General features: G+C 50.3%; 1 protein-coding gene across 3 annotated transcripts in view; it reads left to right on the top strand.

Moving 5' to 3' along the window:
* The window catches only part of INSR (insulin receptor), a 135100-nt gene that overhangs the window by 42164 nt on the left and 66017 nt on the right, over positions 1 to 26919 (top strand). Inside the window, exon 1 of one of the 3 annotated variants that reach the window (XM_025457387.3) lies at positions 23459 to 23564. The exons of the other annotated variants lie outside the window; for them this stretch is intronic. Coding sequence (XP_025313172.1) covers positions 23498 to 23564 — 67 coding nt within the window. The 5' untranslated portion in view covers positions 23459 to 23497. Of the gene's footprint in view, positions 1 to 23458; positions 23565 to 26919 lie in introns of those variants that run through there. 3 annotated transcript variants of the gene reach the window in all.

Here is a 26919-nt window from a genome sequence, read left to right as displayed (position 1 = left end):
AAGCTCGACAAGGGAGGGTTACAGTGGGAATTAGGGCTGAATGATCAGGAGTGACGATCCGATGCTGGCATGTGCTCTCAGGAATGTTTGTGAACAATCTATTTCCAGAAATTTATATATATATATATATATATATATATATATATATATATATATAATTGGATTAGAAACATATTTTTGGATTATATATAATAATATAATATAATATAATATATGTTAATATATATAAATCTTATATATATTATAATATATTATATATATATTAAGATTTTCTTTATTCATGAGAGACACAGAGAGACACAGGCAGAGGGAGGAGGAGACTCCGTGCAGGGAACCTGATGTGGGACTCGATCCCAGGACTCTAGGATCACGCCTTGGGCCAAAGGCAGGGGCCAAACCACTGAGCCACCCAGGGATCCCCCAGAAATATTTTAACAAGAGGCGAAGAACCGCCGCCCCCAGCCCTCGTTTCCGTGATTAGAACATGTGAAAAACGCATTTTGAAATCTTATCCTTAGGTCCTGATGCTCTGAATTGTCAATTTTCCCAGTTGCTTTCCCTCCTGACTATATTGTACCAAGGATCATGCCCACGGGAAAGTGCACGGAACATCTGCCCGGTTTAGCGAGTCATTTTAAAGAAAGTCGGGCTCGGGTCGAGTAGCGGAACATTGTGGGCTCCCTGCAAGCTCCCTCACACTCCCTCACATGTCCTTTTCCAATCATAACTGCCTTCCTCTCCCCAGAGGTAACTTTTAAAAGCTGACTGCCAGGACCATATTTTTAACTAAATGTTGAGCCAACACAGTGCTGCATACATTTGAATGGATCAACAGCGTTTTACTCACTGTACAAAACTCTGCAGGTGGATTTTTACTGTTTGTTCTTTTGATATATCAGGTACTGACTGGATCTCTACGAGGGTCCCACGTTAACAGTGGCTTCAGACACATTTCAAACACAGAACGTGTGTACGTGGGGATCCCTGGGTGGCTCAGCGGTTTGGCGCCTGCCTTTGGCCTGGGGCGCGATCCTGGAGTCCCGGGATCAAGTCCCGCGTTGGGCTCCTGGCATGGAGTCTGCTTCTCCCTCCTCCTGTGTCTCTGCCTCTGTCTATCATAAATAAATAAATAAATCTTAAAAAAAAAAAAAAGAACGTGTGTATGTAATTAAAAGGGGACGCTGTTCTGGGGTTCAGGGAGGTCCGGAGCAAAGGTGCAAAGTAGTAAGCCCTGATTCGTAAAGGAGCTGATGGAGAATACAAGACTCTGTTTTGTAAAGGTTGTTCAGGAGTTTCCATCAACAGGGTTGTTTCCACAGACATCAAATTATCCAAATGAAAGATTAAAAGCAAAACAGCTTGGAAGTCATGTTTGAGGAAACACTTTGTCGTCGTGATTAAGGGCTCAGATGAGTTTAAATCTCAACCCACTGTTAACTCACAACAGTTCTGGGCAGGCTGTGTATTCTTATGGGATTTAAAAAAAAAAAAAAAAAAAAGGACACCTGGGTGGCTCAGTGGTTGAGCGGCTGCCTTCAGCTCAGGTTATGACCCCAGGGTCCCAGATGGAGTCCTACATCAGGCTCCTCTCAGGGAGCCTGCTTCTCCCTCTGCCTATGTCTTTGCCTCTCTCTTGAATAGATAAATAAAATCTTGAAAAGAAGAAAGGCCTCTGTTTTCCCACCTGTAAAAGATAAAATACAATCCGAGCTTCCTCATGGAGTCATCGTAAGATGATGCACCTAAAGCATTTAGCACATAATAGGGAGTCACTTAGAGTGAGGACATCACAGTACAGGTTGAAGAGTATGAGGGGGAAGCGGTTGAACGTCAAACATGTGAAAAAAAAAAACCCAGTTGTCTATATTTGTTTTGTTAAGATTATCACACACATATGTATACTCACTAGCTTTGGATTACTAAAGAACCTTGTTAAGAGCCAGAATAAATGGGTCTTTCAATATTGGGAGAAAGCTAAAAGACGTTTTGCTTTCCTGAGCTGCTCAAAATTGCAGGGACTTGCCATCCTTGGTTTGAAAGTGTCGGATGGCCAGGTGGCAGGTTGGTTCAGTGGGCAGCGTGCCTGTACGTGTGTGTGTGTGTACGTGTCTGTGTGCACGTGGTGTTTCTGTCATTGACGGTGGCATTTGCAGTGCTCGGCTTTAGGGCTTCATTGTGGAACTTTCTTGAAAAGCTGTAATCAAATAAAACACATGCCAGCACCTCCCCGGGCACACGGGGAGCCCTTATGATCTGTAACCAGGCCCTGCCGCTTCCTAACTGTGGGAGGCTGGGCGAGTTACTCGAATTCTCCAAAGTCCCTCAGTTTCCTTGCCTGGAAAATGGGAATAGAAACATAAAGTCGGAAAAAAAAAAAAAAAAAAAAAAAGAAAAGAAAAGAAACATAAAGTCGTAAGGATCAAATAAGGTAAAGCAGGATTATAGTTGGTTATTGTTGCTATTATTGGAGCTGTATTAGAAGTGTATTCACGTTGTTGCTGTTGTGTCATTCTTTTTATTTTAATAATTGAGACAACTGACATACTGTAAAATGCACAGATCTTAAGTGGTTGGTTCAGTGGATTTTGATTTTGATAAATATGCACTTGTGCAACCGCCACCCAAACTGAGATGGAACATACTGTCATCACCCCCAGAAGTCACCTTGTGCCCCTTCCCAACGAATTCCTCCCATCCCTGGGCATTGTTGATGATGATCATCATCGTTATTGATTGTTGTTGTTCCGTTTCTTCTTTGGAGAAGAGGAGAGTGGAGAAAGAATTGCAGGAGCCGTGGGGTGGGGCACAGGGGGAAGGGTGCAGGCGGCCCAGCTACTACCCCGTCACTGCATTTGTCATGCGTTTCATGCTAAAGTGCGAGACCCGACCCCAGACAAGGCCTAAGACAAGTTTTGCTGGAGAAGTTTAAGAGGCATTGGCAGGTTGTGGTAGGTGAGACTCACTGCCGTGAGCTGTTAGGATCCAAAGACCAAGGATTTGGTGGAGGTGCGAGAGGGATGTGGGCGGCAGGTTGCGTGGTGGCAGAAATACACCCCGGACACCCAGTGGCTCTGAACTTTATCAAGACAGTATGGAGCCTTTTAACCAAGGTCGGGATCAGGAGCCTTCCTCGTCCCCCCCCCCCCCCTTCCTTGCTTTCCAGGCTGTGCAGATGATGTGAATAATTCAGAGTTTCTGGGACTCAGCAGGCCGCTGTGGCTCTCGACTCCTGGCTCTTGCTCCCGGGGCCGCCCAAGTTCTCGGGCCAGCCAAGGGAGTGAGCTTCCCGCGTCCTGAGCCAGGCGGGGAAGCTGGAGGCTTTTAAAGGCCATAGCTCAGGCCCTAGACACGTGTTCCTTTGGCGTTCACTTTGCTGAAAACACATTCCCTAGATAGTTTCTCTTCTGCACAGACCTCTGGGGCTCTGGGGCACACTGGAGGCCCTTGCTGTGTGAGGAGCAACCTGATTTAGTCTCCCCTTGGGTAGGCTCTGAGCTCTCACATTTTTGGAAGGTGGTGAGCCCCATTGCAAGCTAGACACTCTGCATGAGTTCTTGTCCCGATGCTTCGGTGACTTCCCGAGGTGGACCCCATTATCATTTCCATCTCATGGAGGAAGAAATTGAGGCGTGGACAGAAATTGGTACCACACCCAGGGGGCCCCAGCTCCTGCCAAAATGGCCTGCAGCTCTTGCCCCTGCTCACAGCCCGACTGGGCCCAGGGCCGGAAACCTCCCTCCCCTCATCCCTCCAAGCAGCCTTTGAGGCTGTCACTTGAACCCCTTAAATGGCCTCAAATCCGTCTTCTGTGTCCAAGCTGCTCATCAGTTGATTTTTGCTTTCAATCTATCTGCTAAGTGCCAGGTACTGTTCTAGGCTCTGAGGACGCGGCCCAGGACAGTGACGACGGATTCCTGGCCTTGTGAGGCTGACATTCCCTCCGGGCAAGGGTAGATGCCAGTAATAAACTGGAGGCCACTGGGATACCACCTCCTGTTTGCTAGGACAGCAACTCTCAAAACATCAGAAAAAAAGCAGTGTTGGGGTACCTGGACGGCTCAGGTGGTTAAGTGTCTGCCTTTGGCTCAGGTCATGATCTCAGGGTACTGGGATCGAACCCCACATCTGGCTCCCTGCTCAGTGGGGAGTCTGCTTCTCCTGCTCCCCCGCCACTGCTCTCTGTCAAATAAACAAAATATTTTTAAAAATGAAAAAAAAAAAAAAAAAAAAGCCAAACCGAAACCAAAAAAGCAGTGTTGATGAGGATGTGGAGAGGTCAGAAGCCTTATGCACTGTCAGTGGGAATGTAAAATGGTGCAGCCTCTGGTTTTCCTCAACGAACCATAGAATTATCACATGACCCAGGAGTTCCATGTCTGAGTACACACCCCAAGGAATTGAAAACAGAGACTCGAAGAGATGTTCATATAGCCATGTCCACAGCAGCGTTATCCGCAGTGGCCGAAAGATAGAAGTAACCTGTGTGTCCATCAACCACTGAATGGATAAACAAAATGTGGAACGTATCCACACAACGGAATATGATTCAGCCTTGAAAAAGGAAGAACGTTCAGATACCGGCTACGACACAGATGACCCTCAAGGACATCATGCCCCATGAAAGAAGCCAGATACACAAGGACAAATACAGTATTATCCCACTCACAGGAGGTCCCTAGAGGAGCCATGTCCATACAGAAAATAGAGGGTCACTTGAACCCAGGAGCTGGGGGGCAGGGGATGGGGTGTCAAGGCTTCTTGGGGACAGAGGTTCAGTTTGGGAAGATGAGACCGTTCACAACTGTGAATGTGCCTAATGTCCCTGACCTGTCCTTAAAAAAAAAAATTAACGTGGTAACTGTTATACATATTTTATCACCATTGAAAAAAGGAAAAAGAAAGAAAAGAGGTCTTTGTGGGAAGACGTAGGGATTTCATTCCAGTGTGTCGGAAAGTCCTTGGCAGGCTCAGAAGTGTCTTGTCCCACTTGGAGAGCTATGTGGCGTTTTCATCTTTGGTGTCTTCAGTATCTGCCTGGTGGCTGCAACGTGGCAGGCAGCAGTGACATTCAGTGCATGAAGGAGGAAGGAATTCAAGTGTCTTGGGGGAAAGAAGTGGATGCTTGTGAGTGTGCCCAGGGCTGGGGGGCTGCTGTGGGGCAAGTGGAGAAGAGAGTTCTTGTGTTCTGGCACTGGTGGGCTTAATGTGGCCAAGAGGTGGCATTTGGCATGTTCTGAGACCCTATCTGCCACTGCGGCCCCACTGGGCTCTTTTATGGGTTAGATTGTGTGCCCCCCAAAAGGAGATGCTGGAGTCATAACCCGCAGGACCTCTGAGTGTGACTTTATTTGGAAATAGACTGTTTCCGGTAGTAATCAAGTCAAAATGAGGTCATTAGGGTGGGTCCTGGTCCGAATGACCGGTGTCCTTAAAAGAAGAGTTGGGAGGCAGACACAGAGACAAATGTGTACAGAGGGAAGATGACGCGAAGATAGAGGGGGAAGATGGTCAACTGGAAGTGAAAGGGTGTGCCTGAACAGACTCTTCCCTCAAAGCCCTCAGAGGAGCCAACTCTGAGGACACCTTGATGTTGGACTTCCAGCCTCCAGAACATTTCGGATGTCGTAGCCGTGTGGTGTGTGGTCCTTTGTCGCAGCGGCCCCAGCACATTTGTACAAGGTCCGTCTCCAGATGGAAGTGGGTTGAAAGCCTCAAAAGGGTTGATGTGATGGGGTTTGGAGTTTATACTTACAGGCCCTCAGGCTTCTAAATTTAGACCTGTGCTCCCATCAGCCCTCCAGTTTGTGATTCCCTTATTGCCTTATTCTGAAAAAATTTTCTCCTACCACGTGTAGGAAATAGCTATCCATATGTTAGTTGTTTTTTTTTTTTTAATAGTTCTATGCTTTTCATACACATCTGGGGTTTCCCACACCTTGGCCAAGAGGTGAGACCTCTGACAAGTAATCAAATTTGTCAGCATTGGGTGTTGAATGGTCCATGTCATGGAGAGGGGGTCATACATATTTCCTTGGTTTTGGGAGAATCTGATGTTAGAACCCATTATTCCAGGGGCGCCTGGGTGGCTTAGTTGGTTAAGCATCTGCCTTCGGCTCAGGTCGTGATACTGGGGTCCTGGGATTGAGTCCCAGGTGTGTGTGCGGGCGGGTCCCTCAACAGGGAGTCTGCTTCTCTTTCTCCCACTGCCCACCCCCCACCCCTGCTCATACTCTCACTCTCAAGTAAATAAAATATTTATTATTTTTTTTATTTATTTTTAAATATTTTATTTATTTATTCATGACACACACACACACACACACACACACACACACACACACACACACAGGCAGAGACACAGGCAGAGGGAGAAGCAGGCTGCATGCAGGGAGCCCAATGTGGGACTTGATCCTGGGACCCCAGGGTCACACCCTGAGCCGAAGGTAGATGCTCAACTACTGAGCTATCCAGGCATCCCAATGAAAAAAATTTTTTTTAAAGAACCTCTTATTCAAAAGCATCAATCTTTGCACTTCTTGACTTCATGTCAAAACTATAATGATTGTAAAATGATCATAAAATATCTTCCATATAATTCTTCCTTCCTAATTTTTGAAAGCACCACAGCTTTGTTTGTTCTTCTTATAATGTAGAAAATGTAACCAAGTTCCCGGAAAGAAAAAGGAGAGGAAGAAAAAAATTTTTTTTAAATTAAAAAATGGGCAGTCCCGGTGGCTCAGTGGTTTAGCACTGCCTTCAGCCCGGGTGTGATCCTGGGGACCTGGGATCAAGTCCCGCGTCGGGCTCCCTGCATGGAGCCTGCCTCTCCCTCTGCCTGTGTCTCTGCCTCTCTCTCTCTCTCTCTCTCTCTCTCTGTGTGTGTCTCTCATGAATAAATAAATAAAATCTTAAAAAAACAAACAAACCCAGACTTGGAAGCTCTGTGTGGGCTTTACTGTGGGATGATAAGTCTGTAAACGGATTTGGAGAGAAGTGGCATCTTGGCAATATTTGCTTGTAACCTTTCACTTTTCCAAGAGTTCTTTTGTATTCTTAGGAATGTCTTATGATTTTTCTTCAGATAGAATATGAGTCTTATGAGCATGGTTTTTAGGTTGACTGGCTTTCTATCTCTCCATCCCTTCAACAGCCATCTATCCAACCATCCATTTGTCCATCCATCTATCCATCCATCCATCCATCCATCCATCCATCCATCCATCCATCCATTTATCCATTCATCCATCTACCCATCCACTCACCCACCCCTTATCCACCTATTCTTTTTATTTCCCACCCATTCTTTCATCTACCCATCCATCTGTACACCCTTTCATCCACCTCTTTATCTACCTATCTGTCTGTCTACTGTGGGAGAGATTTTTAAAAAGTATTAAATGAGGCAATTTTCCAGAATATGGGACAGGGATTGTTTTCTCTATTCACTGCTACTTTACTAAGTGTGTACTAATTCTAAAGGCCATGGAGTTAATGTCCTTCAATTTTCCAACTCTGTAATCATAGCACCTGCAGATAATGATGATTTGCTGCCCTTTACCAATAATTATGCCAGTTATTGCTGTTAACCTTGTTACGGCAGGAACTTTCGGAACAGCGTTAAATGACAGAGTAGAACGTGGGTCAGCCGGGCGCCCTCCTCATTGGAGTGGAATGCCTCAATTGTTTTACTGCAGAGGATAATTATATAATTGTTAAGACTCTTGACCTTCCTGTTTTTAGCCTCCGTTAGCAAATGGGGTGTGATCATGAACTCTTGACTGTCTCATATAGCCAAGAGATCCACCTGGCATTTGCCCGTGTATAAGGACGGCAGATTCAGTGTGTTAAGCTGTTAACCTGTTAAAACCGCCTTGAAGCCCCCACCCCAGTTTTCAAGCAGGGTGGGAGTGTTAGTTTGTCACCTCCTGCCAAATGGCCATGTTCATTCCGGAGCTTTCATGGAGGGCCGTCATGCCCACTGTGGGCTTCAGGCCTGGGAACTCTTGGGACCCTGTGTCTTCATTGGGGTTAGGGTAGGTCTCAGAACTGCCCTGCACGATGGTAGGCGGAGAAAAGCTGGCTTTGTGACAGGTCCCACCGGGGCCTTGGGGAGTTGTTTCTTGTACCCTGAGAGAGGCCCCAGGTTTGGGAGAGTCTGGTCCAGGTGTGCCAGAGGTTTTTTTTTCCAGGTGATGCCAACCTAGCTCCTGTGTTGAAATAGGACCTTCGAGCGAAGGTGCTCTGGGTATGATAAGAAACAGAGAAATAGGGACACCTGGGTGGCTCAGCATTTGAGCGTCTGCCTTTGTCTAAGGGTGTGATCTCGGTCTGAGGATCGACCTGGAGACCCGGGATCAAGTCCCGTGTCGGGCTCCCTGCGAGGAGCCTGCTTCTCCCTCTGCCTACGTCTCTGCCTCTCTCTGTGTGTCTCATGAATAAATAAATAAGGGACACCTGGGTGGCTCAGCGGTTAAGCATTGGCCTTCGGCTCAGGTCATGATCCCAGGGTCCTAGGATCGAGTCCCACATAGGGTTCCCTGCATGGAGCCTGCTTCTCCCTCTGCCTGTGTCTCTGCCCCTCTCTCTCTCTCAGTGTCTCTCATGAATAAATAAATAACATCTTAAATAATTGGCCATATATGTCTGTTTTCGGGGGGAGGGGGGAAAGCTTTCAAAACCAAACCGAAATGATTGTGTGGCTGCTGTGGTCCTCGTGGAGGTGGGCTGCTTTTCCAACCCCAGCCATGCGTGGCTCAGTGCAAACACTGCCCTGCTGTGCAAGGGCAAGGGGATGTGCGGTAATTGCTGGTCGGTCCTCTTGGTGAAAAGCGGAGCTCCACGTCCCCGTTGTTCTGAGCCGGCTAGCATCCATGCAGAGCTCTAGAGCACTTTGGGAAACACAAGTGCTCTTTGGGCAAACATGCAGGTGTCCACCTCCCCCTCCCCCCCCCAATGATGACACAGTCGCTTCTAAGCGCAGTTTCCTTTGTCCCAGACGGGGTTGCACGTTTGTTAATTTTCCAATCTTCGCTGTTGCTTCTTTCCTGGTCGTCTGATCTTTCACACCGAGCCTACTGAACACACACAGGAGACAGGGTGTGCTGGAAACCCCAAGCCATTCTAGCAACATCCACGTTTACCACTTCGAGAATAAGAGTCATAGTCGCCGAGCGCCTGATGGCTGGCGTTGAGAGGAAGGGATTCCACGTGGCCCCGTGGCCAGCTTTCCTTGTTTCATTGGTTTCCAAGGTAAGATTTGAACTGTTTACCGAAGGAAATTAGTGTAATAAGTCTCCTCTGGCATATATTTCCAGTGTCCAAGTGGAGCTGCTGAGATGTTGCTCAAGAGTAGCAGGAGGGTGGCGGGGGGGAGCGTGCGTCATGTCAGCCCGAGGGGGTTTTATCCGCGTTTTTGCAATATGGAAACCTGTTTGGAATGTGGGTGCATTTCCTTCTTTAGGAAGGTGAGGAAAAACTGGGCTGGTTTCTAGGATGTATCTCTTCTTTGGACATTTAAAATTATGTTTGTGGTTTTCTTTTTTTTTTGAATTTTAAAGATTTTATTTATTTGAGAGAGAGCAAGTGAGCATGAGAGAGCACGAGGGGCAGGGAGAGGGAGAAGCAGACTCCCTACTGAGCAGGGAGCCCGATGCGGGACTTGATCCCAGGACCCCGGGATCATGACCTGAGCCAAAGGCAGATGCTTAACCTATTGAGCCACCCAGGCGCCCCAACATATTTTTTTCTATATTTTAATTTTGTGTGTGTGTGTATTGTAGCCAGGCAAGACTTTTTCCCTGAATTTGTGTCAAAGTTAGAGGTGTTTAGATCTTGACTTTGATGCAGTTGCGAGGGGGATCTTGTCACTCTGGGGCAGGGTTTCTCTGCCCTGGCACGTAGGACGTTCAAGGCTGGACCGTTCTCTGGAGGGGGACTCCCCAGGCACCGTGGGGTGTTGAGCAGCACCCTTGGCCTCACTGCCTATATACCGGCAGGCCCCCTCCCCAGAGTTGTGACAACTCCAGACGCCACCAGTGTCCCCTGGGAGGGCAAGGGGTACAGAACCGTCCCCTGTTTGAGGACCACTGGACTGCGACAGTGGAATATGGCAGGGGGAGGGCACTGCACAGTTTTCTCCTTTTCATGGCAAAATGGAAACCTGGAGCCAGCTGTCAGCCACGTGTGTGTAGAACCAGTGGTTTGGCATTGCGGTGCTGCCTGCTGACAAAAACCACATCTCCACCCCAGGGGGACCAAAGAAGCTGAGGAAATGTGATTACGGTCCACGGCGGGTGGGTTTATGGGTTTCCCAGGTGCCGCGCTGCGGGGAGAGGGCGCAGCGCTAGGGAGCAAAACAGGTTACCCCGCTCTTGGATGCCATCTGTTAAACACCCGATTAGAGACATCGTAGACGGGAAGGGCACAGGGTGCAGCAGCAGGGTTATTTGGTTCGGGGCGGGGTCTAGAAGCAGAGCCGAGGAAGGCAGTGTTCAGCATTTTCCCCGGGGTGCGTCACACACAGCAGGACACAATAGGAAGGCATCACCCACCTGTGTCGGCGACTGGCCCACAGCAACACTGTCTCGCTGTGGCTCGGCCACTCACTAGCTGTGTGACCGCAGGCGGCTTACTTACCGTCTCTGTGCCTTGGTTTTCTCATCTGTAAAATGGGCATGACAGTAGTGCCCAAGGTCGTTGGGAGGAACAGCTGATTGATCATCGATTGGAAAGGTGCTTGGCGTGCCCGAAACACCGCCCGGGGTCGGAGACGGGGGCAGACTGTCCTTTCGCCTGCTGCCTTGGTGGGGCGCTCGCCTGTCTCCACGTCTGTCCACCCGCTGTGACCTCCCCACCCCACCCCCGACCCCTGTGGCTTCGCTTGCTCTTCGCCAGCCAGCCAACTCAAGAGATAAGTGCAACCTGGATGTTTAGTGGAATCTAGAGGCTTCTTTCTGTCCCTGTGCCTTGGTGAAAAAAGGCCCGGGGCTCGTTTGTGCAGAAGCCCACCTGCGACTGGTTAGCCGGGACCGTCCCCGCTGTCAGACACGAGCCTCATCTGCACACCCTCTGCTATATTTAACCGCGGCCCGCGTCCTCGGGACCGCCCGTCTTTGGGCTTCCTTGCCCCTCGCAGGTACTGGCCGAGACCTTCGTCCTCCAGTGGCGACAGTGTCTTCCTTTGTGCATTCTTGCTCCTCTGGTCGAGATGTGGCTTGGTCGCCTGGAGTGGGGCCGTCGGCGAGTCTCCTCGGCTTCACGGAGGCTCCTTGTCCCCACGGCCGAAGACTTGGCTGCGCACCCTGGCTGCCCGGCACCTTTGAGCTGCCCATGAATGGGTTTTCAGAGCTTCTCTTGTTTACTTCACTGCACGCCTCTCTGTGGGCTCTTGTGAAATCATCGGGAGAGGAAAAGCCAAGTGGAAAACAGCCCTGCTTGGTGTCAGGGCTTGAGGGTGATGGAGGGAAACCGAAATGGAGATTTGCATGGACTGGTTTGCACATGTTACAAGATCTTATCTTTTTTTTTTTTTTTTTTTTTTAAATTGTGTGTCAGTCTGTTCTGGTGGTTCAGGGAAGGGAAATAGGGAACTCTGGGTCTAATGGAGGACAAGGATGGATAACAGATACAGCAGATGAAGGGCTCGGGAGCACCTGGGAATACCCACAAGCCATTACTTATTAGGCACCATCTACTGGATACATGGCCCTCCTAACCATCAAAAGAGGTTGGATTTGAGCCTAAGGTTTGGCTCCAGAAACCCAGCCTTTCCTGCTCTACTCTGCCTTACAGAGGAAGGGACCTTTTGTACTGGGTTTTGATGGTTGAATAGGAGTTTGAGGAAGACAACTCCTCCTATCCCATACTGATCTTGGCCTCCTGTTCCTCCTAGAATTGGCTAGAGGCTACTACCCTGGGGGCCATACTTAGGTTACTAGGGTGACCAGCTTGTCCTGACTCTCCCAGGACTGTCTTCACTTTAGGAAGCTTTGCTTCCTGGGAAACCCATTGGTCCCAGGCAAACCAGAACCGTTGGTCACCCTAGGTTTCACCCAGCAGCAGAATTTGACACCAGAGCCCGGAGGTCTGCTGAATCCTCTTTAACGTGTCCCCAACCATGCTCATCTCTCAAAATGCTCCCTTACATCTTCATGCTGGGGTTCTTTGTCTAGACCCTTCCATTTCTTGGCTCGGGTGATAATGAAATGAGGTACTTAATGCTTGTGATGAGCTGTGCAGAGTACTTGGCACATGGTAGCCCCTTTTGGTTTTAGTCATTGCAGTTTTAGCCCTTTTTGTTCTCTTTGAGACTATAGGGGCTGACACCCTGTCCCTGAATCCAGCAGGCTTCCTTGTACCCTTTTTTTTCTTCCTTTTTTTTTTTTTAAAGATTTTATTTATTCATGAGAGAGAGGGGCAGAGACACAGGCAGAGGTAGAAGCAGGCTCCCTGCAGGGAGCCCGACACGGGACTCGATCCTGGGTCTCCAGGATCATGTCCTGGGCTGAAGGCGGGGCTAAACTGCTAAGCCACCTGGGCTGCCCTGTTGTATCCTTTTCTGAGGGAGCATAATCATTCCAGCCTGGTCCTCCCCAAGGACCTGGCTGTTCCCCCCAGGAGCTGGGGGTGGGCACAATCACCGTCAATTAGGGAACAGCCACATGTGTGCCCGAGTTACGGGGCGGCATGGCAGTGTCGAGTGTCAGCTCTTAGCGGAGCAAGGAGGAAACAGGTTCAGGGTTAGGACTCAGGGCCAAGACAACCGAAGGTCATCAGAGGCCAGGCATTTGAGTTCTGGCTGCAGCCCAAAGCGTCAAGCTGGGCCAGATGTTGGTTGAGTCTCTTCTCCTTCCAGCTGCTACCACCATCTTTCCCATTATCTTGCTGCTCTCTGCTGAGCAGCGGCCACCCCTGCTCACTTATTTTTATTTGTCTACTTATTTATAAATATTTATTTATTTTAGAGAGAAACAGAGAGAGAAAGTACATGAGCAGGGGGAGGGACAGCAGGAGAAGGAGAAGAGAAGAGAGCGAATTTCAAGCAGACTCCCCGCCGAGCGTGGAACCTGATGCAGGGCCCGATCTCAGGACTCTGAGAGCATGACTGAGCTGAAATCAAGAGCCTGATACTTTTTTAAAAAAAGATTTTATTTAATTATTCATGAGAGACACACAGAGAGAGGCAGAAACAAAAGCAGAGGGAGAAGTAGGTTCCCTGCAGGGAGCTGGATGCGGGACTCAATCCCAGGACCCTGGGGTCACAACCTGAGCCGAAGGCAGATGCTCAACCACTGAACCACTAGGCGTCCCATCCCTGCTCATTTATTGAGGACGCCGGCTCAGACACCAACCCACCCTGGACCCTGATGCCGCCTTTCTTCACTGGTGTTCTGCAGGAAAATAATAGCCGTGCATGTTCATCGGGTGCTTAGTCTGGGCCGGGCCCAGGGCTAAGTGTTCTCTACCCACTTTCCTTTAAAACGTGGCCGTGAGCTTCAGGAACCTGCTCAGTTTTCACCAAAGTACCAACCAGCCTGGGCCTTGTGGTTTGACCATGTCCTAGAAGGAAGACAGGGAAGCAGAAATGGGGAAGGTCGTCAGGAAAGGGGGGCTCAGCACTTTCTGGGGCTCACCGACACTCCAGGCAAAGTCGCGCGCTTCGAGCCCTTGGGGTCCAGCCGGAGTGGAGGGGGTTTTGTGCGAGCAGATGTGGGTAGCGGTGGCGGCGGCTGCCTGTTCGGCCTGGATCGGGAATCTGGGAGATTATCGTGCTGTTTCGGTTGTGATCCTCTCCCCCAGATTTAGACAATGACACAGAGGACAGATACGAGGAGCCATGACCTTCCCTGTGTCCTTGTTGGAAGCATCCGACGCTGCGGGAGAGGCCTGGCTGGGCCCGACCGAGCTCCCTGGTGGTCACCCGAACGTGCCTGGACCGCAGCCTGTAGTCCTGGGTTCCAGTTCTGGTTCTGCTACTTCCGGGCTGTGTGTGCCCTTGGGATGTGCTTAACATCTCTGTTTCCTCTTCTATAACCTTGGGGGACATGATTGTATCTGCCTCATCCAGTTGTCGAGTGGATTACACAAGACAGTGGCTACAGGTCCCTAACCACAAGTGCCTCACAGGGAGCTGGCCCCTGTTATTTCTCCTTGGGCTCTAATGGGGATTGAGACCCCCCAACCTGTGCCCATCTGGAGAGAGGTCATGCTTTTTGTTTTAAATCCTGGGTAAGGGATCCCTGGGTGGCGCAGCGGTTTGGCGCCTGCCTTTGGCCCGGGGCGCGATCCTGGAGACTCCGGATCGAGTCCCACGTCGGGCTCCCGGTGCATGGAGCCTGCTTCTCCCTCTGCCTGTGTCTCTGCCTCTCTCTCTCTCTCTCTCTCTCTCTCTCTATGTGACTATCATAAAAAAAAAAAAATCCTGGGTAAGCTCAGTAGCGAGGAATGAAGACCTCTAGCCGGGTTAGAGGGACCTGGCTCGGTGACCTTGGGGACGCTTTTAACTTTTAACTTGAGTGCTGAAGACCAGTTCTCTCTGGTCAGGCGGCTGGCGGCCCAGGCGTCTTGAGGTTTTTGTTGCCTCCAACCCATTGGTGCATTTGTTCCTTAACCGTTTGGGAGGGGGGTGGCCACAGGCGAAACATGACCCAGACCTGCCTCCTCAGGGCTACGGTGGATGGACCTCCATGAAGGGGGTCATTGGAAGAAACGGGTTCAGGGCCGGGTTCAGGGCCGGCGGAGGGAGGGAGGTCACTGCCTGCCTCCCTCGGGGCGGGGGGGTTGGGGACACATGTGTCCTCTCCTACCCGGTTTACTTCGTACACTGAATCCCACCCCCACCCCCCCACATCGGACGCCTATGTAGTCGGATTATGAGAAAACACCTTCATGGGGTTGATAATCCTTGAAAGGAGCTGATTTATATAATGTTTGGCCAGGCTGTTAATAGCCGACCGGCCCGGGTTTTAGAAAGTTCAAGTGCCTGTGTCCCGTGTCCTTGGTTCTGTAAAAAAGCCCCGCATTGGGACGCCTGAGTGGCTCAGCAGTTTAGTGTCTGCCTTCAGCCCGGGGCGTGATCCTGGAGGCCTGGGATCGAGTCCCACGTCGGGCTCCCTGCATGGAGCCCGCTTCTCCCTCTGCCTGTGTCTCTGCCTCTCTCTGTGTGTCTCTCATGAATTAAAAAAAAAAAAAAGCCCCACATTTACAGGTCCCTCTTCCAGAATCATCTCTCAGGCTTACAGAACTCTGTCTCTGTTCTGGGTCCTGTTTTAGCACATAGGTTCCTCCTGTAACCGGGACTGTGAGAGACTTTGACTTTTTTGTAACGTGACACTTAGTAAGAGTAGCATCTTCTGTTTCTCCAGGGTTTCTGGTTTTCTTAGGACCTGGGTTAGTCACTTTCCGTGCACGTCAGCAGGTTTAATTTTCTAACGGGCTGTAAGGTGGGGATTGTTACTCATTAACCCCTGTTTACAGATGGGGAAACTGAGGCCCGAGTAAGTTGGCTCACTTGCCTGATTTCACACAAAGGCAGACTTGATCGTCGACTCTGGGTCAGCCCCACCTCCCAGTCTGACCTCTGAGTCCTAGTTGGTATCCCTTCTGTCCTGCTCCCCACGGGCTGGGAAGTGTGAGCCCCTCTGTGTCCCCAGGGCCCAGCCCAAGGCAAACCAGAGAAGCCATGTGTGTATGTGGCTTGGCTGGGGGTCTTGTGATCATCACAGCGCCCATCAGTCGTCTTGGTGATCACTGGCAGAGAGGCAGTGTTTGCAGAACCACGCAGGAGGTAGAAGGAATTTACTGGAAGGCAGAGGGGGTATTGGCAGAAAGTCAGCATCGGGAATCCTGAATTTGAAGACCCTGCAATGTGAACATTAGAAGTTCCGACTCTGGAGCCAGACTGGGTTCGAATCCTGGCTCCTTCCACCATGCCCTTGGTGTGTGACCTTGAGCAAATTACTGAATCTTTTGTTTCCTTATTGACAAAAGATGGATGATGTTGTACCTGATGCGGTTAGCGGGAGGATGCAGACCTCTTAATCAATGCCTGGCGTGGGGCTGGCTCTCGCTCCTTGAATGTGTGCGTGTGTATGTGGTAAAATAGACATAATGTGAAATCGATCATTTCAGCCATTTCTAGGTGTCCAGTTCAGTGGCATTAAGTACATTCATATTGCTGTGCAGCCATCACCACTGTTCATCTCCAGAACCTTCCATCTCCCCACACGGAGACCCCATCCCCAGGAAGCACTGACTCCCCACCCCCTCCCCACCCCTGACTCCCACCACCTCCTCTCTGTCTCTGTGGATGGGCCTTCTCTGGGAACCTCCTGGGAGTGGGGTCATGCAGAAGGAGTCCTTCTGGGTCTGGGTCCCCTCTCTAAGCCCGGTGTCCTCAGGGTCCATCCACGTGGTAGCAGGTGTCAGAGTGTCCTTCCTTTTTCAGGCTGGAAAATAATCCAGCGTGCAGATGGGCCCCCTTGTGTTTATCCATCATCCATCAATGGTGTGGTTTGGGTTTTCTTTCTTTTCTTTTCAAGATTTATTTATTTATTTCAGAGAGAGCACAAGTGGGAGAGGCAGAGGGGGAGAGTCAAGCGGACTGTGCAGTGGGAGCCAGACGCGGGCTCCATCTCACGACCCTGAGATCATGACCTGAGCTGAAACCAGGAGTCAAAGGCTCAACTGACTGAGCCACCCAGGCAACCGTGCATCCTGGGTTTTAAAACCCACCTTCACGCTGACATCTTGCACATGTGTGCCCAGGTCATGGACAGCGAGTAGGTTTTTCGTTGCACATCTGTCCAATGGAAAGCCTGCTTTTCCATCTCCGGGCCGTGTGGGTCTTCAGCCGTCTGTCTACGAGAAATGAGAACATCCGACCTGTTTCCCGAGATGAGTGTGGGGATGGGATGAAAGAAAACATGTGAAGCTGCTCTGAACATGTCAAACAGAGAGACCTCCGAGGGCGGGCTCCCTTCCTCTCACACCATGGCTCTGACTGCTTGACTTGCTATTTCACTTTTCCTATTCCAGGTCTTTCCCAGGTCTTTCCCTGCTGGATCTGGGTTGTTGATGGTGGATGCTTTTCTTTGTGAGTGACTTTAGCGGCCCAGGCACCGGGCTCTGGATTATCCAGCTTTAAAGGTGTGCAGATTCTTTGCTTCTGAAATCATCCTCCCTGAGACATTCTCTGTCTTGATGCATTGAGACCCCCATAAAGGAGGACTGACCCTGAGCATTCACCGGTGAGAGAAGCAAAAAGCAAAGCAATACTGGTTCTTTGCGTGCTTTATCGAGGGTGGGCTCTTGCAGTGCCCCGTAGTGGTCTAAGGAATCCTCAGTGTTGTTCCAAGCCTCACATTTTAAATGGAGCTTAGGAAGGGCCCCCATTGCTGGCCTGAGGCTTCAGGAATTCATGGAGGGACCAGGGACTGGCAGAGAATGACACGGAATCAAATGGAAGCTTCTCTCTGGCTCTGCCTGCCTGCTGGCTGGTAGCATGATGAGGGCAGTGGCAACGGGACCCCCATGGCCTGGCACGTGGCCGACCCTCAGCGAAACTCCTGCAGGTGGATGGTGCAGTGGATTGCACACGTGTGTGCAGGTTGAGAGCCCAGCTGGAGATATGAGATGTGGATTATGGGGACTCTGGAAACTTCGGTGTGACTCGGGGGAGGGTGGGGTGCTGGAGCCTCTGCAGCTGTAACTCAGGGCTGGAGGGACAGACGAACGTTGCAATTTCAGGCCCATTCCCTTGTGTGATTTCCTTCTGTCTTTGCCACAGGTCACACTCCAAGGCAGGGGTTCTCGCTGGAGGGTGACTCTAGCGGTATCTGGGCACATCTGAGGTCATGACTGGAAGGGGTGGGTGTTACTGGCATCTAGAGGGTGGAAGCCAGGGCTGCTGCTCACTGTCCACCCTTGCGCAGGACCACCCCCAAGACAGAGAATGATCCGGCTCCTGATGTCCACTGTGCTGCGGTGGAGAAAACCTGGTCCCAGACAACAGTGATGGTGGGATTGTCAGCCCCAGATCAGTCCCAGATCTCCCAAACCTGTGACGTGGGAAAGCGCCCCAGAGTTCCCAGGTGTGCGCTTGGCAAGGAAGGAGGAGCTAGCAGGTGGTCCCTGCCTCACAAGGACCGGTACCCCCTCCAAAGCTCTGTTTGGCAGAGGATGTGTTTGTTGCCTCTTGCCCGTGGTATCTCTCGTGATAAGCTTTGTGGGTTGTTCCGGATTGTGATGTTGGGGACAGCGTCCTCGTCTCCTGCTCCTGGCCCTGCAGCACTCCGTCGGTGGGAGAGGAGGCAACTGCCCAGCTCAGTGCTCTGCTCCTGTGTAAAATGTGTTTGTGCACTTTGGTTTTGGTTCAGAGGGTCACTGGGTTGTGTGCTTTCCTTTCGTTGTTAATTTAATTTGTTACTAATAATAAAATCCGGAACTCACCTGGCCCTGAAGCCCCAGGTCATTGAGAAAGCTTGGTGGCATGCATGAGCTTTTCAAAGGATGGCTTTGGAAAAAAGCAGAGGATGGAGTAAAATCGCCCCCTGTTCCGGAACAGCAACATTTCCTGAAAACAGAATTTACCTGATTGCTGACTAAAGCAACAACTCGAACCCAAGGGGTCAATTTTTCTAGAATTACCTGGTTGTACCAAGGAGAGTTTGAGGTCTCTGGGTAGGGGCACAAAATTTAAGGCGGCATCAAAAATATTCAGTACTTGGATGCTGTATTTGAAAAAAAAAAAGTCAAATTTAAGGCCAAAGTATTTATGATGAATAAAATTTCAAAATTTTAAACTTTTTTTTTTTAAAGAGAGTGTGTGCACATGTGCATGAACTGGGCCGGGGGGTTGGGGCAGAGGGGAGAAGGAGAGAATCCTTAAGCAGGCCCAATGCTGAGTGGAACCTGACATGGGGCTTGATCTCATGACCCTGAGTTCATGACCTGAGCCGAAATCAAGAGTCAGATGCTTAACCTACTGAGCCACCCAGGCGCACCCAGATTTCAAAATTTTAAATAAAAATGGGATCTGACCCTGCTCACCCCATCCCAATCTTTTTTTTTAATTATTATTTTTTTACCTCACCCCAATCTTGGTCCTATTGAATCCTGATTTTAATAAAAAAATTTGATATTTGATGCACCATGGACTATTTGGCCTTAATTTGTTTTAAAGATTTATTTATTTATTATTCATGAGAGACAGAGGCAGGGGGAGAAGCAGGCTCCCTGCTGGGAGCCTGATGCAGGATTCGATCCCAGGACCCCGGGATCATGCTCTGAACTGAAGGCAGACGCTCAACCACTGAGCCATCCAGGTGTCCCTTTTGGCCTTAATTATGATTTTTAAAAATATTGTTTGTTCTGATGATCGTGTGGTTTGGCATCCACTTAACATTTGTGCCTGAGGTGAGTGCCTCATCGCCCACCTTATCCCAGTCCCAACCCTGGGAGTCTGGGTTGTTTTCTCAGATTGTTCTACAGATGGGGAAACTGAGGCCCATGGAGGGCTGAGTTTCTGTCCTGGGGTCTCAGCCAGCAAACTGGGGCAGGGACTTGATCCTGAGCAGTTGGACCATGGAATCCAGACTTTTCTGGCTTTTAGCTTCTTGTTGACTTCCTATAACTGTGCATGTTTGGGAGGCCAGAGTTTCTCCTGCTTATTTACAAGGAGAGACACCCCTGTTTCTTTTTGGTTTTTACCTTGAATTAAATCAGGGCTACATGAATTATATAAAACCTTGTCACGTAAGTGCTCAAACCATCAGATTTCGGCCGGTGTGTGTGTGTGTGTGTGTGTGTGTGTTTTACTTATTTATTTATTTATTTTTTAATCAGGGTGAAATGTATATAACAAAATTTACCATCTTAACCATTGTTAAGTGCACAGCTCAGGGCATGAAGCACATTCACATTGTTGTGCCACCACCCCAACCATCCATCTCCAGAACCTTCCATCTCCCCACAAGGAGACCCTGTCCCCCTTACTCCCCCATGAAGCACTGACTCCCCCTGCCCCCTGCCCCACCCTTGGCTCCCACCATCTCCTCTCTGTCCCTATGGATGGGCCTCCTCTGGGGACCTCCTGGGAGTGGGGTCCTGCAGGAGGGGTCCTTCTCGGTCTGGCTCCTCTCCCTGAGCCTGATGTCCTTGGTGTCTGTCCATGTGGTGGCAGGTGACAGGGTCCCCTTCCTTTTTAAGGTTGAATAATGTTCCGCTGTATGCATGTTTTTCTGTGTGTCTACTTATTCATTTATATTTACATCTATCTAATCACATTTTGTTTATTCAACTGATTTTTTTTTAAAAAAGGATTAAACATGCAACGATCAAAATCATCTTAAAGCGGGGTACAGGGAAAAGTAAAGTCCTCCCACGTCTATCCTCTTCCCAGAAGCAATCACTCCTCTGAGTTTCTTATTCATCCCAGAGGGGACTTGTGTGCACATATGAGTGTAGATGCCACTCACATCTGCCTGCCCCCGTTTGTGCACAAACACACTCTCCTCTATACTCTGTGCCTCGGCTTTCTCCTTTAACGTGTTTTTCTTTTGTGGCCACATCAATTGTGATGGACTCATCCAACCTGCAATCGATGGACATTCCCGGCCCTTTGTTGCTGTGAACAGTGAAGCAGTTGGCTGTCCTCATCCTTGAGATGCACAGAATTTTTCTTTGGGAGCTGCCATCCTGAGGGCTGAGAGCATCCTAGCCCTTGCTCTGGGGTTGCAGTAGGGTGGGTGAAGTAGTGTTCAAAGATGGGGCGGTTCAGAACATTCTGTATTTAAGCCTGTAAGTTATTCACACATTATTTTTGTCCTCAGACCCACACGGATCTTTTATGGGGTAAAATGCACAACTTTTACAGAGTTGATCTCCACGTTTGCATCCACGGAAGGGCAGAAGCGAGAGGTTCCAAATACATGTCTGGTTTGTTCCGGCTGTCGGGGGTGAGGTGGGAGTTACACGTTCATTGCTTGCTGCACGGTGTACTTGGAGGAACTAAGCCTTAATTATTAAGGTGATGCCCAGGCTCAGGTGGGTTTGCAGGCACCGCCAGGTGTGGGCCATTACCCTCAGCGCGCCACCTGGTCTCACCTGTCCCCGGGGTGCGGGGGTGCGCTCTCAGCCTTGCGCTCATGCCCCAGGGGGAGGTTCAACGAAGACGTGATGGTGAGCGGTGCAGCCGGGTGAGCCGGATGCAAGTTTTATGTTTGGTTTGGTCCGATCTCATTTTTCTTTCTTTGTCTTTTTTTTAAAAAAGATTTTATTTATTTATTCACGAGAGACACAGAGACCCAGGCAGCGACATAGGCAGAGGGAGAAGCAGGCTCCCTGCGGGGAGCTCGATGTGGGACTGGATCCCAGGACCCCGGGATCACACCCTGAGCCAAAAGCCCACTGAGCCACCCAGGCGTCCCCCGATCTTATTTCTGAGACACACTTGGGGACCTGAACTCCGATAACCAGCCTGCCCAACCAAGCCCCCTAGGCTTACCCAAATGCGCACCTGCATCCCCGACCTGGGCCAGTTCCTCTCCCGGTCCCTCCTAGGTTATGAGCTGCTGCACCCCCCCCCCCGCCCCGCATCTGGGATTTTGCCTTCACATCGGGGTTCCCGACGCCCTTCCCTCTGCCTCTTGACCCCCACCTGCGCCACAGCCCTCTGCCACCCTCTTGCACACAGGCAAGCTTTAGGTCTTTTCTAAGGTCCAGTGCCTCGTATTTGGTAGTGGTCGCGTAGCTCTTAGCCAGTTACTGCATGCAAAATGGTGTGACTCTTTTCTATCCGATTCCTGAATTGTTTTGTGTCACTGATGACGTGTGTGGGTGTTGTGGCCCTAACCCTGTGCCCCCCCCCCCCCTGCAAATGTGCTGAGCTGCATTTCCAGGTAGTAACAGGGAGTTGAGGCCTGGCTTCAGCCCAAGGCCCAGCCAGTCACCTACAGGGCCGCAGTCTTGTCACCTCCAGGCTCAGGACTGGCCCCGAATCACCGTGGCTGGGCAGGGCTCCCAGCCCATGCACGTGAGGATGTTCGTAAAAGCAGTGGCCACTGTTTTATGGCTTTTAGCCTTTGCTGGGCGCTGGCGTGGGACGGACGGTGGATGAAAGACACAGGCACCCACTCTCGTGCCGCCCGTACTCAGGGGGCCTGGTGTTCGGTAAACACGTCCACAAGCAGATGGACAAGATAATTTCAAGTCGGTGATAAGCCCTAGGAAGGAATTCTATCAGAGTGACAAGACAGGCCAGGGCCAGTGGAGGCTCCAGGAGGTAGACAGGTCGAGGGAGTCCCTTTGAGAGGAAGCTGCCACGGAGGCAATGGGGAGCAAAGTGACTTCTTGGTGGCTGGATCTGCATGTGCAAAGGCCCTGGGGTGGCCTGATGTTTTTTAAGGAATCGATTTTTTTTTTTTTATTGCCTGGTTACTCAGTGCCACAGCAGAGGCACAGAATGAAGCTCAGAGCAATTCTGCAAGCAGGTGGCCAGATGATCCTCCATTTTGCAGAAAGGGATGTGGGCTCAGAGAGGTCAAGACACTTGCCCAGGAGGCCAGAGTCAGGCAGTAGCAGATTCCACCTTGGATCTTACTCTCTGCCCTGAGCTTCTAGCCACTGGCATGCACTCTCTGAATAGATTACCATGTGGGGTATAAGGACAGCACTGCCTCACAGCCTCCATTAGACCCCCTCGGTCAGCTCAGCAGCTGCCCCCCCGCCTCTCTCAGGCGGGGTCTCTGGCTCTGGCACCAGTGGGCCAGGACTTATCCTGGCCTCTTCTCACCCCCCATTTCCTTAGAGCCATGGCTGTTGGTTTCTCACACATGTAATGATTGTTCTCTGAAGCTAATCAAGATTCTAATGCTTGTGTGTGTTAGACCCCATTTTTTTTAATGATTTCATTTATTTGAGAGAGTGAGCGAGAGAGAACAAGTAGGGGGAGAGGGAGAAGCAGACTCCCCGCTGAGCAGGGAGCCCAATGCAGGGCCCCGTCTCAGGACCCTGGGATCATGACCTGAGCCGAAGGCAGATGCTTAACCCATAGAGCACCCAGGGGCCCCTAGACCCCATTTCTCTAATGTAAAGTTTCTATTTGGGCACCTGCTGTCTAATTTTCCAAGGTGGGTTTTTTTCTTTCTTGCTTCTTTCTTTTTTTTTTTTTTTTGGCTGCTAAGGAAAAGTGCATTAATTTTTATCTTTGTATCCTGTGGAACTCTGTGAATAATGGGCAGTGGGGGGTGAGGACTGCCAAGGAAACAGATAGGAAGGAAATTCTCAGGGTGGGGGGGATATCTGAGAACCAAGGTACATCTTTGATCTCCAGATGCCATGGAGGGAAAGGCCAGGTGAGCTGGGGGTGAGGGTGGTGGGGGGCGTACCCAGGAAGGCCAGGGGCTGTGTGCGAGTTCCAGCACCAGCCCAGTGACATCACAGAGGGGTGACTGTCATTGCCTGAGAGCAGTGCCAGGAAGTAGAGGTTTGTGAGCCAAATATGAGGTGTTTTCCTGGGGGTGCAAAGGGGACACCCAACAAGGTGGAGCCGTGTCCCCGTGGAGACTGTAGGTTTCTTTATCTGCTTGAGGATTTCCTTCCTCCCAACCTTTCTCTCAGTGTGTGTGTGTGTGTGTGTGTGTGTGTGTTTGTGTATGTGTCTGTGTGAAGGGACACAGTTACACCTCTTGCTTTGGGTCTTACTCATTTTAAGTTTGAGCCCAAAGTCATTCGAGGCGCAAATTCCCAACCTTTCCCAGCATTTCATAATCACAGGCCTCAGGGAGGAATGTGCCCCAAAGCCCTCCAATTATGGTTTCCTTTGGAGGCTATTAAATCTTGATCCCTGAGAGGAAAATTGGGCATTCTCTGTTCTCCCTTTCAGTCTCCAGTGTTCTGCTACTGTTGGTGAGCCCTTCTAGAAACTTCCAAGTGGTTCCGAAGGCCGTTTAGGTACCATTGGGAAGTGTGGTTATTTTATGACGTTGCTGGGCTTTTTAGAAAGAGCACGTCGTGGGTTTTACAATGATCCCTGGACAATCATGTTAGCTGTGTCCTTTGCGGGGAAGATGGGAGTGTGGGGTTGATGGGAAGGTGGAGAGACTGGGGATTTGGCTTCGAATGGACACACAAGTGTCTGGTGGGGACCTGCCTGTGCTGGCTGTGGGGATCCTGGAGAGCACGGGCCCCGGTGTTTTCTGCCTTGGATGCCTGCCTGGCCTCGGGCCGCCTGACATGGAGCAGGTGGATGTTTGGGGAACAAACATGGGGAACTGAAAGGAGCACGGTGATGGGCTGGGTTTCCAGGGTCACCAGTGATGTCAGATCTCAGTCTGCGTCCCCTGCTGCCACTCCTGCCCCATCCTTAGCAGATGGCAGGCTACAAACGTGCGGATCGGCACACTTTCCCTAGAACTCTTTAGGGGCGGGGGGTGGGGGGGAGATGAAAGTTGCTTGGGGCGCATTTTCGATTTGATCATCTAATCCAAATCTAGTGCCTCCCCGCCAATGGGACGGAGGAGGTCCACTACTTTGTGGAGGAGTCAAGGCCGGACAGATGAGATGCCTGGCATGGTCGCTGGTGGCTGAGGACGCCTGCGGAGCCCCTTCCTTGGGCTCTTCTACACAGATCATGTTTCATGCATCATCCCATCTGATCCACGAGACAGCCCAAGCTGCTCTTACTATCCCTGTGGAGACACACAGGGAAACTGAGGCATGGGCCGCAGAGTCACAAGACCAGGAAGTAGCATGCATCGGCTCAAAAACCCAGGTCTGCCAGAAGTCATAGTTCTGTGTGCTCCACGCTGGGGTGATACGAAGCTGTGGATCTGGGGTCTGATGAGAAAGCCTCCAGAGAGATTTGGAGAGAATGCAGAAATCCCCCCACGCCCGTTCATCGTATCATCGTACGGTCCCCAATCCAGGCCCGGTCGCTGAGGGACCGGGATGTGGGGCGGGCTGGCTGTACAGCAGCCTGATTGCACGGTGAGGCCGGAGAGGGGACCTGTGGGGGCTGAGGCAGGACAGGGTTCCCCCAGAAGACGGCATTTAGCTCTCTGGCCGTTGAGTCCAAGAAAGGAACACTTGAGCTTTTCCAGAATAACCGGCCAAGGAAATTAACAGCCCCCTGTGAACTTTGCCTAGAGTATCAGCACCATTGGTAACTCAATGTTCTTGATACGTAAACTAAATGTTCCTGAGCCATTCGGCCGCCTCCCCGAGAGGTGTGGAATTGTCTCTGCTGTTCTCCAGCTGGTGTCGGAGCTCAGGAGGGTGCCTGCGGCTCAGCAGGTGCTCAGATCTGTGGACTGAAGGGACCTAAAGGGATACGGGGGCGGGGGGCCTGGCATTGGGATGTGTTGTGCTACCTAGTGAACTTTTTAATTAAGAAGCAAAGAGTTCATAGGCAGCCCGTCTCTAAAGGTCGAAGGGGTTTCCAGGGCATCTCCATGGTGCCGAAAACAATCCACCTGTGAATAAATACTGGCCGGAGAGTGAGGGCGTGGATGTTGTTGATCCTGGTGGGGAAGCACCATCCCTCCGTGGTCATAGCATGTGTGTAAAAGGGGCCAATAAGCTTTCTCACCACCAAGAGAGAAGGTGACTTAGTGTGGGTGTTGAGGAACTCCCCATCTAAGTTTTAGATGGTACCGGGCATCCAGTGTGACGGGAGAGCATTCCCATGATTTTATTTTCCTTCATGCACTTTCCCTAAGCGTGTGCCCGGACTTGGCAGCGTAAATAGAGGTGGAGCCAGGGAGTTGCAGGTGTCCGGGCTGTTTGCTCAGGTAGATGGAGGGCTACGAAGTGGATCTGCAGAGCTAGTGAAGTCTGAGGATCCAGTGACCAAGGGGCAAACTCATTCTTTTCTGGGGTTGGAATACACATGGGCAGGAAATGGGTTTTCCCCCAAATCAGAGAGCTCCATCCCCCCCACCCCCAATAGCATAGTAGTGTTGGAGGCAAACACACTGTAGTGTCCCAAAACAGCCACAGGGGCTCTTGGCGTGGAGAGGACACCTGGAGCTTCTGGTCTTTTCTAGACAGAAAATAAAGCAGCTAGACTGGCTTTAGGGACCATCTCAATAAGGAAATATGCCACAAGTTCTCTCCTTTGGTCACGATGGAATTTGCAATATAGGTGTGTTTTCTTTTTTTCAGAGTTAACTCTATTCTCCTTTGTGGTGTGCCTCTGCAGAAATGCAGTACATTGTGCTGTTTACTTTTGTCCTTGAGAAGTCGAGAAGATTTTCCCCGTTCCCTGTGGCTGGGTCTAAACTCTGCTAGCTCATGTGTGTAGCAGCTCCCGGGAAACTTGAATGTGTACATTCAAGACCACCGTGTACTTGTTATTTTTTTTTATTTTTTATTTTTCGTGTACTTGTTATTGAAAAGCCATCAGTCATGTGAACGAGGGGACTTTTTTATGGTGGAGATTGTCCCCGGGAAACCCTCCTTACAATTGAGACCTTCCACTGTGACAGATTTCAAACTCTGACATTCCCCATCTCTACTTCCTTGTTTCCATGGAGGCTGCAGTTCTCTCTCTCTCTCTCTCTCTCTCTCTCTCTCTCTCTCTCCCCCTCTCTCTCCCCCTCCACCTCCCCCCCACTAGAAAATGGTTATACCTAATGCCAAAAATGACACGGAAAACTTGACCATGTGTGGAACGGAGAAAAATAGGCAAGGAACTCAAGGCAAAAGGTGTTAGTAGGGAGGAAAGGAGAGGTTTTGCATTGTGTGAAGGGACCATCCTTACTGAAGGTCCACTAGCAAAGTATCAAACTTCAGAGAGTAATTTGTAGGAAGCACAAGAATTGAGAAATCTTTGGGGAACCTCAAACACCGTCTTGATCATGTAGATAAACCTCAATTAGGCAACAAGGAGTTTGGATAATGTGGTTAAATAAGATCGTGATA

Source organism: Canis lupus, chromosome 20 (genome assembly GCF_003254725.2).
Source record: "Canis lupus dingo isolate Sandy chromosome 20, ASM325472v2, whole genome shotgun sequence".
Taxonomy (NCBI): domain Eukaryota; kingdom Metazoa; phylum Chordata; class Mammalia; order Carnivora; family Canidae; genus Canis; species Canis lupus.
Note: the sequence above shows the minus strand (reverse complement) of the source record. Positions and strands in the feature narration are given on the sequence as shown.